Below are 14,054 nucleotides of genomic sequence, written 5' to 3'. Positions count from 1 at the left end.
AGTGTATCCCAAAGAGTCCAACAGGTGGACCAAAAAGGGTGGGGTTGGATATATCCTTTAGTTGGAACATGGAAGAAGGCAAATACATTGCATTCAATAGTTTGTAAGGTTCCTCCCCCCTGGCTCTTTGCACCATTTACTCTCTCTCTCTCTCTCTGTAGGCCACATCCAGTTCTCTTTTTTTTTTTTCTTTTTGGTATGTGGTTAAATATATTTTAACTCTCTGCCTAAAAATTATTCTATCTAAATTACTAAAATACTATTTTGTATCAAATATAACGAATAAAATGTAATTGTCAAAATATCTAAATTAACTCTTCTCCGTGATCAATTGGAATAATAAATATAAAGGGTCATATTAATATTGAACGGATTATGAAAAATCTAATCTTTAGTCAAAAATAAATGAACAAATTTGGTTAAAAAAATATATATATAAGATAAAGTGATCTTGAGCATAACTGCATAGAGATATAATATATTTAATCCTTGTTATTATCATCCTAATCTTTTGTTCCAATAATATAAGTTCTTGTTGGCTATTAGTATCATAAGTGTAATTTGAAGAATAAAAGTGTATAATTTGTGTTAGCATTATCTTAGGGATATATTATTTTTCCTAGAGATAGTGAGAACACACGATGCTCTAATTAAATCATAAACTATTGTTAAGGAGAGTAAAACTCTCAAACCTTACTTATAGAACAATCGATTGTAAAATATAATTTTTGTTTAAAAAATTGCATTTAGACTCCTTAGCCTATCACTTTTTTTTTAATATATATACCTTTTATTAATTTTTTTCGTCTTAGTTGCTCACATGACATAGTTCTTATGATCTGTGTCATAATTTTTTTTATGAAACGTAAGAATAATAAGCCGTTGATAATTAACATTTGAAAGAAAGATGGCAAGTGTCGATTTTTCTTCCTCTTTTTAAGATACAGTTAATTAATTCTTAGTTAACGTTTTGCATTTTAATGTGTGGCATATCTTGTGGGACCAAAAAAAAAATGAAGTATAGAAAAGTATTGCATCCAAACTTTTTAAATAAATTTATTAGGGCAATTTTTTTGTCCTCCAATTTACTGGCATTTCCTTATCAAACAATCTAAGGTCTTTTTTTTTCCCCCTTATTTCATTTATATTGTGTGAACTTTTTAGATGTGGATTGTTATCCACAATCATAAACACCTTGACATCAAATCCCCAAGAAAGAAGGAGATAATATAGTCGACAGCAACTTGAATTGTTCTTTAATGTATTGGCTAGGAATAAATGGCATTTCTTGTCACCAGAAGCTACTATTATTTCCTCATTTCATTTGTGTGATTAATTGGATATGGATGGATATCAGCACTCATAGGCACTTTTCATATATATATATATATATATATATATATATATATATATATATATATATATATATATATATATATATATCAATTTCTTAGAGGGTTCATCGTATGAAACCTCTTGCCTTATGGGGGTCTTGAAAGGGTAAAAGCAACGTGACAGCTACTAGTTTTGAGATCTCACTGTCACGTTAATAATAAGTGACGGCATCTCCTTATGAGAAATAAATAAATAAATAAATAATAAATAAAAAGATTTGAAGCTTTCGACTTGAGTCAGGAGACAAAGCACAATGATCACATTTTCCACTCCTTTTTACCTACAATATTTGGTATACTTTATGTGGTTCCACTTGGTTTCTAAATCCAATGCCATAAGCCTAGTAGAAGAGTTGGAAAGCTTTGCCTCAAAATTATGAGATGCAGTGACAATATGACCTAGATTTTTATAAATAATTTTATGCGCATTATTTCTTGTTTGGTTGCAAAATAGAATAATTATCTTATATTAGTTTATATAAAAATTTATATTTGATTACTAACTATGAATAAATATGTTAGTTATGATAATAATCTTTTTTAGAAAATATACCCCACCATTTATAATAAGATTTTGTACATAATTTATAAGGTGAGTTATTTTATACAAGGTTTGGCAAAATATACAAAAGTATCTAAGAAAGACCTAAGTTATAAAAATCATCTCTTATGCACGAACCAAACGTTATCTATATTTTCTTTATACACATTAACTCTTAACTTATGAAAAATCTCTTGTCCTCAGACAAAATTAACAAAAGATATCAAATAAATATTTTACTCATAAAGATATCAATGTGTATAGTCAATATGTATCAAGAAGTAAAAGATGAGAGGGTGTTTGTGAAAATGAGAAATAGTTCATAATATCTTAGTGTAATTATCCTTTATTTTTAATAAATCATGAGTTCATAAGTTAATTGTAGAATAAATAAAAGAATAAACTCTTGATGAAATATAGATTAGATAATTGAACTAACTATCGTAATATATATACTAAATAGGTCTAAATTGTATGCATATAATACTCCGGTAAAAATCAGCTAAATAACAACCCTAACATCCATGGGTAGATTCAAACCCATGACATCTAAAAGTCAATATTGCTCTAATAATAATTGGCAAGCAAATCAAGAACCTAGAGATGCATTAAAGCTCAGCAGAAAAGATAAGAAAACAAAATAAATGACTTAGGCCACAGGTGGTTGGGTTATGTAACTCAATGATTGAGGTCGCATATTTCATTTTTCTCATAGACGTCGAATTTGATATTTAGTGAGATCTTTTATTAAAAGTTTATAAAGATTTATATGCTCATAGTTTGAATATGTTATGGCTGAGTTCTAGGTGAGTGATCTAGTTGTTTAATCTACAAAGACAGTTGCTACGAGACAAGGGAAACTAATTAATGCCTCCCATGATTTCATAAACCGGAACAGGTGATCAAAGACTTAAAATGCAAGAAAGTAGATATGATCGACTCAAATTGACATTCTAGAAAGAATAAAGTAAGTCATGAGGGCGAGAAGTGAACACGCCAACCATCTCAGAGCCACAAAAATTCATCACATTGCTTATGTCTAAAAGTACCACGAGTTATTATTAAATGAATCTGGACAAGGAGAAGAAAACAATGAGTTCTATTTTAGTAAAATAAAAGATTATTTTAATTAATCATCGATAAAGAAGAAAAATAAAAAAGAAGGTAATTATAAAATATTAACAGGTGATAATAAATCAGACTCAATACAGAGCTCCATTGAGTCCTATTATTTGGGACACTGCATCCTATTCAAAGGCTATGCTATGACTCAGAAGAACATAAATATATGTATGTTACCTTTTTAATTAGATTCACTATCTCTACCATCCTTTTAAACTAATAAAGCTTGGGATGCAGGCATGCAGTGCTACTATGTGAGGTATGAGCTGACGTATTCCGTTCTTCTTGGACATATCATATTCATAGGATTTCGGTTTTTATTTTCCAACTTATACCACCAGCTTTGTTGATTTATTACAAAAGGTTTACCTACTTGCACATCACTTGCACTCTTTTTTCATATAATAATCCATGATTAGTTGCCATCTGGTTCTAATGACAAGGATCATGCCCAGAATTAATCACAGAAAAAGCAAAAGTAATCCCATTCCTGATAAATTCTGAAATGTAACACTAGAGGATATATTTTAGATGCAACTAGCTTTGTTGATTCCAATAGGTGATTTTCAATTAAACCTATGTCGCTAATATTTAAAGTCAAGAACACTCCTATAATATACTCATTTTTAAGTATGTGAGCACTATCTCAAGTATTAGCTTAATAAGGCATCCGATTTACTATTTTCATCTTCTAACAATCTGAGTCTATTTATCTTTCTTTGTTCTTTGTTCTTCAACTTCCTATCTTATAAAATTTGCAAATTCTATACTATAGAATTTGTGTGACACTTTTGCTTACTACTATCTTGTTTGAGATAAACTAGAACTTTATAACTCTAATCACAATTATATTTCCCATAAAATGAACTTATTGAAAATATTCTCAAATCATACAATCTCTTAAGAGGAAAGAAGTTGTTAAATAACTCACAGAACCTCAATGACACAACGGAGATAATTATATCATCAGTAGCTTGGTACGCAATTGCGTCAGTTTTGTTTAATTGCCAGGAAAAAAATGAAACAACCACCATCTCTTTCCATCCTACATAAGGTTAGCTAGATCATATTTTCTTCAGGAAATTGACGAATTCGTCTGGCTGTAATGTCAACCATCTATAACGTGACAGGACAATCCTCGACAGAATAGATTGACCAAGAGGACCTTGACTCAAAATAAGGCTGCTCAAAACTAGAAGAACAAGAAGTGACAAATGGGGAAGTGTTCTCTTAATTGAGTTAAGCTCAGGCAGTGAGCATGGGATTATGGATAGCTAGATAACGAGCCATCAATAGTTAAGTAGTGTATCAAACATGGAAGTTAATGTTAATCAAAGATAAAACATAAGCAAAGAAAATTGATGCGAATTTTAACTAAAATTTATGAGGAAAACTCCCTCGTTACTCAGTGTAAGCTGGATATTTTAGTCGAGCACTATGCTTATCAAGACACTACAACCTCTTTATCAAAAAAGGAAGGGAAAAGTTGAAGGTAAAACAGATATGGTGAGCAATCCTGACGATTTATTGACTCACTAAAATTTAATAAGATTTACATGTTCCAGTGACATATGAAATTAAGCAGATAGCAAATTATGTCGTCGAGATTTCAAATGGTCCTATGACTTGAAGTTCACAGTTCCCATTGATTGAGAAAGAAAGTGTTTTCTAATCTAAACTTCATACTTTGCTAAAAATTAATGCATAAGTTCTTAGTAATGGTGAAAACTGAAAAGAGCAGAGTAGATATAAAGGTGGCAAGTGATCCTGAGAAGCACATCAGCTTAATTTGAATTTAGAAAGATTTTATCCAAAACCTGCCATTTTAAGTTAAGAACCATAAAAGAGCGAGTACATATAAAGGTGGCAGATGATCCTGATAGCATGCTCCTTAACAAAAATCAAGACATATTCATCAGCTTTGAATCAATAAAACAGTACTGAACAACCTTGCAGACCAGGAAATATATAGTGATATGAAGCTCAAGGATTGGTTAGCCTAAGGTGAACTAAACTGAATTCCTAACTTACACCTTTGAACCTCAAAAGATTCTTTATCAAATAAAGCAAATGATTTATAAGATAACGATCACACTAAATGCTAGCATTATAAATAAATAAATAAACCACATACCTCATCATCGTCATCGTTTGTTGTCATCATCCTTACAAAAGTAGTGTCCACATCAATATTTCCTTTGATTGTGTAACCGCTACCCTTTCCCCTGATCATATCCCAGAGAGAAGATCCAAAGGACGTAGTCCAACGAATTTGATTGAGACCCAGATCAAAGTCGTTCTTGTTCTCCAACTTCAGATGAACTGTTGCAGTTGTTTCTTCAAAAGAAAACCAATCGAATTTAATCTTTTCAACGTCAGATTCTGGCTTGTATAAGGAACTGGAATTTCACCGGTCTTCTCTAAAGGCAAGGTAATATTTCCGACAATTGGAGCATCCACAATGAGATCAACTCTGAACTTGTAAGGGATGATGCTTCCAGGTTGTCCATGAAACCCCCCTTCTCTTCATCCTTCCTCCCCCCCGCCTATCTCCACTACTTATAGACTGTCAGAAGATGCCATGCCTTTGTTGCACTTATTTAGCATGTAACGATGCAAAGAAATTATAATCAGAGATCTCAACAAAGAATTCCTAACATGTAATATTCACCATCAATTTCATAAATTTAATTAACCAACCATTTAATGTGTGAGAATATGCTCCTTTTCAATTATAAAGAAAAGGAAAGAAATGGTGAAGAAAAAGTGAGAGATTTATCTTATTCAGTTCTCCCAAAAATTGGAAAGAATCAGAGAGAAGATTAAAATAAAAAAAAAAAGAAACAAAAACACGCAAGAACTTATTTAACCCTATCTCTGCTATTTTTCTCATGCCTTTCGTTATTCTTCTTCCTTTCTCCTATCTCAACTACGAATCAAGCAAGCAACTTAGAAAATTTCCACTTTTCTCCTCAATTTAACCAAACAAAGGGTGGAATTTTCTCTCCATTACTTTTCCCTACGACCACAGACTTACCCAGATGCGAACCTATCAATCCAAATCGTAAAGAAATCTTCAACAATTCACTTATTAATCACGTCAACCATCCACATTTCCCCGAATAGCTAAAGAAACACAAATAAATATCTATTAATCCAACAGTAAAAGAGTGGAAACCATCAAAGAAATAATAAATTGTTCACAATCTTAACACAGAGATCGTCCACTGCAGGGATCAAAGAAATATTTAAAGACCATGAATCATCTACATTTAGGGCTTGATTACACCGGATTGAGATCAAACGAGCTTAAAGCATAGATCATCCACTGCTGATCGTAGAGAAGTAGAAGAGGAAACAAGCGAAGGATCTTGAGATCATACCTGAGAGATCGGGAGAAGAGGAAATCGACGAGAGAGAGAGAGAGAGAGAGAGAGAGAGAGAGAGAGAGAGAGAGAGAGAGAGAGCAAAGAAAGGTGGTTGTTGTTAGGTTGTAATGGGGTTACGTGCGGCTATAGGAGCATGCAATTGCCGCTGTGTGGCGGAGGATGGTTGACGCCGGTCCGGTTTAAGGAAGGTCAGTGAACCGGAAGGCTGACGAGATCAATCCCGAGAAAGCGGGTCGACGAGCACAATGTTGCCACGTGGCATTTTTAATAAAAAGTTTTTATTTCAAGTAATAAAATGGCAATTATTTTACTGTTATCCCTTTACGAAATTGGGATTTTTACATAAATGCCACTTAAAACTTTTTAAATAGAAAATATTTCTTGTAATTCTCATTTAATGGCCTCCATTAATTTAAATGGTACCAACAAAAGAATATTTCGTTATAATATATAAAATAATTTATAAATACTTAAATTATTCATGCCTTTTTCAAAGAAGAGACAAAGAGGAGAAAAAATAGTGGTGAGGATATTTTAGTAATTTGGTCGATACCTTTAGTCAAAATAATATAGAGAAAAAGAAAGGATCCGATTACAAAATCGTAAAAGATGAGGTGTGAATCATAAAATAGTTAAAATGTAGGATGTAATTTATAAAATACCCTTTAAATTATCATAATTACTATTACATTATTTACAATATCATAATCATCGCCACCGAATTATTATGCTCTTTTTACAAATATCATTCCGTTAGTTAAATCTAACTAATTATGATTAAAATATAATTTAGATAAAAAGACTATTTTATCTTTGTATATATTATTAAAAATAGTTTAAAAGCTATCTAATATTATACCCAATATCTTATTATATGTGAGACAAAAGTTATTAATAAATATTTTACACTCAACTTAAAAGCAGGTATCTTAGTCATTTATATGCATTTATTAACCTTAATAATAATATGTTAGGAATATTGTGTTAAAAACTAATTATAATAATAATTCTAAAAGAATCAAAATATACTAGTGATAATTATGATATTTTAAAGAATATTGTGAAAATAATGATATTTTGAATAATTTTAGTGGCAATTATATAAAAATTTCCACAAAATTTATATTAAGTCAACCAGCACAAATAGAGGCTCAATAGAAGAGTAGTGGCTAGTCAATGATCTAACTAGGACCCAGTAAGTCTCCAATTTGAAGAGTATAAAAAGTCAAAGATTAGTACTTAAATTTTTAAAATAACAAGTGAGTAAATTTAGTATTAGAACATGAGACCTTGAGTTTTAATCTGGTCAGATCTATTTGTCATTTAAAATATAAAATCTCTGACTTATTTAATTCAAAACAACAGCTATCTCACTTATGTGAAGGTCAATGGCTCAGGTCTTCTTCAATGTGTTGTGTTTTATAATGCTGTCAATGTGATTAGGGATCTCTGATATTAGTTTAACATCATAGATATATCTCTGAAAAATAAGAGAATCTGGAGCAATACTTACAAGTTGATACAATGCCACTTATATTTGTCACAAGGCCAAGAGAATTATTTTTGATAATGTCAAATACTCATCAATATACTTCTGTAGGCTTTTAATTCTTAGTTGGAAGTAATCAAACAAATTAAATGAGATAATCCTGCCAATAGGCAGTTGGGCAATTACAATATGCTGTTATCTGGGATCACTGCATTCCTCAACACAACAACTATGCCACCAGAGATGATGTAGCCATGAGCTTCTCTGTTACATTCCTGGACTCCATCTATATTAACAATCTGTAATCATCAAACATAATCACAATCTGTCATTAATAAGAGATTAAGTGCTGGGATTAAGTGTGTTAGGATTTCTCAACTGCTTAGTGAAAAAGAAGACAATTAGAGTTAATGAATGCATTTATGCCATCTGAATTGCACTTTCTTTTTTGTCAGCATAGAATTCATTCACCAAGACATCATGGCAAATGTATAAGTATGTAAAGAAAAGAACTTTATTGTCCTTGAAGCTTTTATGTTGAAGTTTATTTAGTGAAGAGCAAGATAACTACTTGTGATGGTATACTTAAATGTCTTACAGTACCCTGACATTTCTTCCCACCCTTGCATTCTTGTCAATTATCGCTTTTCTAATGTAAGTCTTCTCCTTGATTCCAACTGTCATAGTTGAGCTTCCGGTTGTCGCCATATTCTGCCGCTCGCCTGTCTATCAAGTATAGAGAAACTCAGGTTCAGAAGTGTGTAATTTTCTTATGAATTGATGCAAAGTTAGCAGCACACAAATCTAAGAATTATTCCAGAGACTAGGTGAACGAGCATAAAAAAGGATCATGGCCAAACTTCACTCAATTGCATACTTTGAGAATAATATGTTGTGGGTGAAGTTAGACTTGTTAGGACTGGAGCAAAGTACCAAATGGCTGCCATACATTGCACATTGGATGGAGGAAGGATCAAAGATATCTATAAGTGGGCCTTACTTGATAATAATCACTACCGATGACAACAGAGTCTTCAATTACTGCTCCATCTCCAACATATGTTTGTGCACCTATCACAGAATTGCTGATCCTGCATCTCTATTCTTGAAATAATCAAATAAAAGTATGTCACTTTTCAATTAGCAGAATATCTATGGTAATAATTGGATAACAAAGAGCATGGTCAATCACCAGTTTCTCTTTTCATACTTTGTCAGACAATAGGCAGGTAATAAAAATGAGTTAAGTTCATCGTGGAACGAAATGCTGTTCATCTTACTTACATGGAAAACAACACCGGATAAAGCATACTCGTTTCAGTATATATATTCCAAAACAACAGCAAGAACTATGAGTTTAGGATTATCGAATGCCTTAAGTTCGTTTCCTCTTTACTATCTCATTATCTATTTCTTACCTTCTGGAAATTTGATCAAACTACCATTATCATGATGCTTACATATCACTTTTGAATTATTTGATTACTGTAAAAAGGTGCTCTATTATTGCATTCCACTAAATGCTAAAGGTTATTATGATAAACTCAGTATGACTTCGAGGGCTTTAATTTCAAATTCTGGTGACAACCATGTCAAAATACTACCTAATGTAACACTGCTATTTTACTTCTTAGACACTTGAGCAGTCTCACTGGATGTTTCCAACTTATTGTGGAATTCCATTGTTGACAATTAGACTAACAGAACAATTTCTACTTAGTTCTGTCAATGGTTCAGTAATCAATTTTAGTGCTTATAGCTGCACTCTCTTTACAAAGATACAGTTATCACATCATCAAGGAAATATATAGCTATAATGTGCTCCCCTCTGTAAAGGAAATCTTTATGTTAGCTTAACGGCTTATCTTATATCGAAATAGCTAGAGCTGAGTTAAGAATATCGCATGGAAGTAATAACGAAAATTGATATGGATTAAATAAATGTAATATGCTTGAACCTACATTCAGGATACATCCATCACCAATAATGCTATCTCTTATTGTAGCATGAGAAATTGAGCTAGGTGGTAAGCACTGTGGAACGGTGAAAATAGGAGATTGACTATCATGCAAGCTGCAAGAAAGATAAGTTGTCAGTGGCAAACGTAAGACAATTGTCGCTTAGTTGGTCAAATTACTTCTCTATTCTTTATCTACAGATGTACTCACTTGAAGATTGATGACTTTCTTCTTGTACTCATCATGTTGAAGTGATAGTAGGCATCAATACTATCTATATCTTCCCATTCACCATCAAATGTATAAACATGAACCTGAGAAAATGTGAGCTATATCATTAATGGACTTTCTTACTATCTCAGACAACTAATTGGATTGAAGATGATGCAAAGGTGTGAGAAATGCAAGTATTCACTTTTTCTAGCGCAATTAAGATGTCATGCTGCCGCCTGCAGAAAAATGATGCACTAACCTTCATTCCCATGGAAGTTGCACCTTGTATAACTTCAGTTCCAAAATCATTAGCCTCAGGGAGGTCTTTCTCCAAAAGTTTGATCATCACATCTCTCTTAATGACATAGATTCCCATTCTCCCGGCACCACAGACATCTTCTGTTGCAGATTTTCCAATCTAAAATTCGCATTTAAGTCAAGCATTGTAAGATTTCATGTTACATATGTTAAATGTCAAACTTGTATAATTAGAATTAGTAGAATTCCAAAGAAGTTTATTAGGTGACTTTTGTTTAAAGAATTTTAGCATCTTTTTTTCATTATAGGTTTCAAAAAGACTTACATCTTCATATTGTTCTTCTTCTCTTTTACTACTCAGTGTGAGGTGAGGAACTTCACTTTGGTTGTTGTAAACTAGAAAATCAACATTTGGATCATGCCTCATTTTACGACGTGAAACAGCAATTGTGATATCTGCTCCGCTTTCTCTGTGCGCCTTAATAATTTCTCCGTAGTCCATTTCATAGAAATGATGACCAGAAAGAACCAAGAACTCCTTAAGTGAATGCTCTTTCAATACCCACAACCATTTTCTAACAGCATCAGCATTCCCCTGAGAACAAATGATAAGCCCAGATAACCACTTTCATCAGTCTCAAGTATGTCAACAAGATATATGCAGGTGTGTCAGAAGTACTGAATTCAGTAAGCTGCATATACCAGTTCTATAGATATTGCCATTAACTAGTTAATGCTTGCAAGTCATACAATTTAAAATATTTAAATCCTTCTGTAATAATTACACTTACTGCAATTAGAAAACCATGAAATTAGTCCTTGACCACTGCATTACAAACATATTAGTGGACCAAGTATACGGAGAACAATATAATTACTGCTCCAGAAAATAATTATCCTTTTCACGAAGGTTTCCATATTGTACAGAATGTTAAACTCTAATATTTATATTCAAATAATTGGAAATCCTACTAAATTTTGCATCTGAATTCAGAAGTACTGTTTCTTTTAAGAAAACAAAATCTGTGAGCGAAATGCAAATTCATGGATAAAACATTATAGTTCTCTTGACAGGTTTAGCCGTTAAAGGAGCAATACTTACAGAGCAGCTATAATATGTTAGTAGCTGGAATAACATTTTTACATGGCAAATAAGAGCTACTACGATAGCCATCATCGATCATGCTAGGAATAATAGCGGTATATCATCACTCTGTCTCTTATTCCTCTCAAGATTAAATAGAGGAGGACAGAGAAGAACAAGTCTGGCACCTAGGCCTTGTAGTTAGTACAAACCTTAAACCAACCTTGGTCATCAGGACTCTGATATGCAGTAAGAACCTCCACAAAATTCTCCTTCCCAGGTCCAACACCGGGATAAAATCTTGAGAGATGAGAACTGAGGGATGTGGAATTGAACTGGCTAAGAGCATATATCTTGTTGATATCACTGTTGAAACAATTGCTCATTACAATATCGATTAGCCTGTAATGTGCCAATATTGGAATAGCTCCTTTCGATCTTCTGTTTGTCAATGGATACAACTTTGTCTCTGATCCATCGTCAAGTATGATTGCCAACACACTCTATTAAAAATTTTGGACAAAAGAATCAGTTTCTGATTTCTGGACTACGTTTATTATCATAAGGTGATGAAGTGCAATATCAAATTGTAATTATAGATCTATTGTAACTTTAAGTATTAATGCATAGATTCACAAGGCAAAGGTGAAAATATATGCCTTTGATATAGTCAAAAGAAATCAATAAAATTTTAAACCATTTCAGTAACCCATTCCATTAATTCTAAAAGCAGAACTCTTACTGAGAATTTATTTTATGAATCAACTATGAGTACAGTGCTAGTATTCTTTTAGTTTAATTTGTATTAGCTCACCATTTTCTCTAAATTCTTAGAAATGATAGAGAATGATTGACTTAATCTTTTATATTCTAACAATGCCCCATAAGAAAAACTAATCAGGTGGAGATTTTATTTCTTAACTACAAAGAGGACTATAAGGATTCAAACTCAGGCTCATTTTTTATTATCATTTTAACATGCATGTTCTTCAAAAGTTAACATAGAAACTGATTGAATATAATGTACTCTTATTTACTAAATGAAACAAAAAATGTACTTGGGGTGGAATAAACATAGCAAGTCATGCCTGATTCAATGGAGGGAACAGTGGTGTGCCCTTCTGCAACTTAAATGAGCTACAGATGATTGAGTTCGAGAGACGGCAGGACTGCAGCATATGTGCTGGTCTGTGACTGAGATCTGCAGAACAAATCGAGGTAACGGTTTTCATACGTACACGAGGAATGCAAGGACTCAAATGCAATACCATCATCATAAAATAAAACAAGCTGCAAACTACTGAGAATTAATGCTACTACTAGCACCTGTGTTGCACTCTTCCAATATATATTGCAGTGTGCTGCTTGCACCAGCTCAAGTACAGAGAAAAGTTCTATAGGAGAATATGTATCTTTCCTTCTTCATGAACATTAGATTGCGCCATCTTTCTTACTCCAAAGGGAATGTATAATGGTTGTCAATAGCTTTTGTTACTCATAGGTATGTGCCCAATATTCTTTTTCACCTGCATTGTAGTCATAGCTATCTCACTATAGTGAGGAAGAGAATTTACCAGAGAATGGAATGGAGGTAATCCACACTTTGAGATAGATATGATGAAGAGTTGAGGAGGATTTGTCCTCTCTTTTAGGGACAAAAGCTTAAGAGAGGAACAAAGCTTCACCCACTATTTGCACTGCTGCAGCAAATGGAATGAAGTGGTTCCCAAGATAAGCATGTCATCACATGCTAATATGCAATCATGTACCAATGCTACCAGCCAACATCCCAAAAGTACATCAACCTCTTTGATCTTTCCAACCTCATTGATCCATTTACTGACTTGGGTCACCTACCGAAATAACCACCGGAGCCCTGTCTTATTGATAAAAAAAAATGAGATTACCCTTTTGCTTAGTTTTAAAACTATTTACCAAAGCACTTGTTACCCACATCAGCCATATAAATTTTTATCTGCAATGGAAGTAGTTTCCCTAAATCGCTGATTTAGATAGTAACTTATACGAATCATTTTACGTGATAATGATATACTTAAAAAAAAAATCTATCGCAAGCTTATTTCATAAAAACTATAGTAAGATGCTAATAACCGTCAAATATTAGTGCTAAACTTGCTTATATTTACTGAAGTGTTATTTCATCTAACTAATTGATGTATCGATACCAAGGTTAATTTAGTAGTTTTCATATTAGAGACTTTTTGAGAATAGCTTAAATTTTGTTATTTAGAGGTCTTATTTAGTTATATGAAACTAAGCAAGCTAGTATGTGTAAGATGATTCAAGAGTGTGAGGGGTTTTAGATTATCGTCTTCATTAGCTCCTGTATGACTTTCTATTCTATCTCTTGTGAGCTTGTCTTATAAGTTTGGTTTCTCTATTCCAAAACATAGTATTGTGGGTTTATATTTTTATTGTTATTTCTTAAGAAATATTATAGTTTATACTATTTACGTTTGTTTGGGTGCTTTATTGTAGGGTTATCTTCTCCATTCTTATTTTTATTTATGGTTGTACGATTTTAAATGTGTAGAAAATCTTAGTTCTTACATTTTTAGAAAAGGAGGTGTTCATGTTCATATTT

General features: G+C 32.5%; 1 protein-coding gene and 1 long non-coding RNA gene across 2 annotated transcripts; both read right to left on the bottom strand.

The window, feature by feature from the left end:
• Nucleotides 1-4,819: 4,819 nt before the first annotated feature.
• Nucleotides 4,820-6,515, bottom strand: LOC140768962 (uncharacterized). Its single transcript, XR_012105824.1, has 2 exons — nt 6,441-6,515; nt 4,820-5,652 (listed from the first exon to the last, which is right to left on the bottom strand). It is a non-coding gene; the product is annotated as an uncharacterized lncRNA (long non-coding RNA).
• A 1,602-nt stretch (nt 6,516-8,117) lies between these two features.
• Nucleotides 8,118-12,981, bottom strand: LOC140768423 (inactive glucose-1-phosphate adenylyltransferase small subunit 2, chloroplastic). Its single transcript, XM_073108688.1, has 9 exons — nt 12,976-12,981; nt 11,662-11,952; nt 10,691-10,960; nt 10,367-10,525; nt 10,105-10,208; nt 9,898-10,009; nt 8,936-9,034; nt 8,539-8,661; nt 8,118-8,234 (listed from the first exon to the last, which is right to left on the bottom strand). The coding sequence occupies exons 1-9, from the start codon at nt 12,979-12,981 to the stop codon at nt 8,118-8,120; spliced, it is 1,281 nt and encodes a 426-aa protein (XP_072964789.1).
• Nucleotides 12,982-14,054: the final 1,073 nt, after the last annotated feature.

The sequence above is a fragment of the Typha angustifolia genome, chromosome 10, assembly GCF_048772165.1.
Source record: "Typha angustifolia cultivar Huaian chromosome 10, ASM4877216v1, whole genome shotgun sequence".
Taxonomy (NCBI): Eukaryota; Viridiplantae; Streptophyta; class Magnoliopsida; order Poales; family Typhaceae; genus Typha; species Typha angustifolia.
Note: the sequence above shows the minus strand (reverse complement) of the source record. Positions and strands in the feature narration are given on the sequence as shown.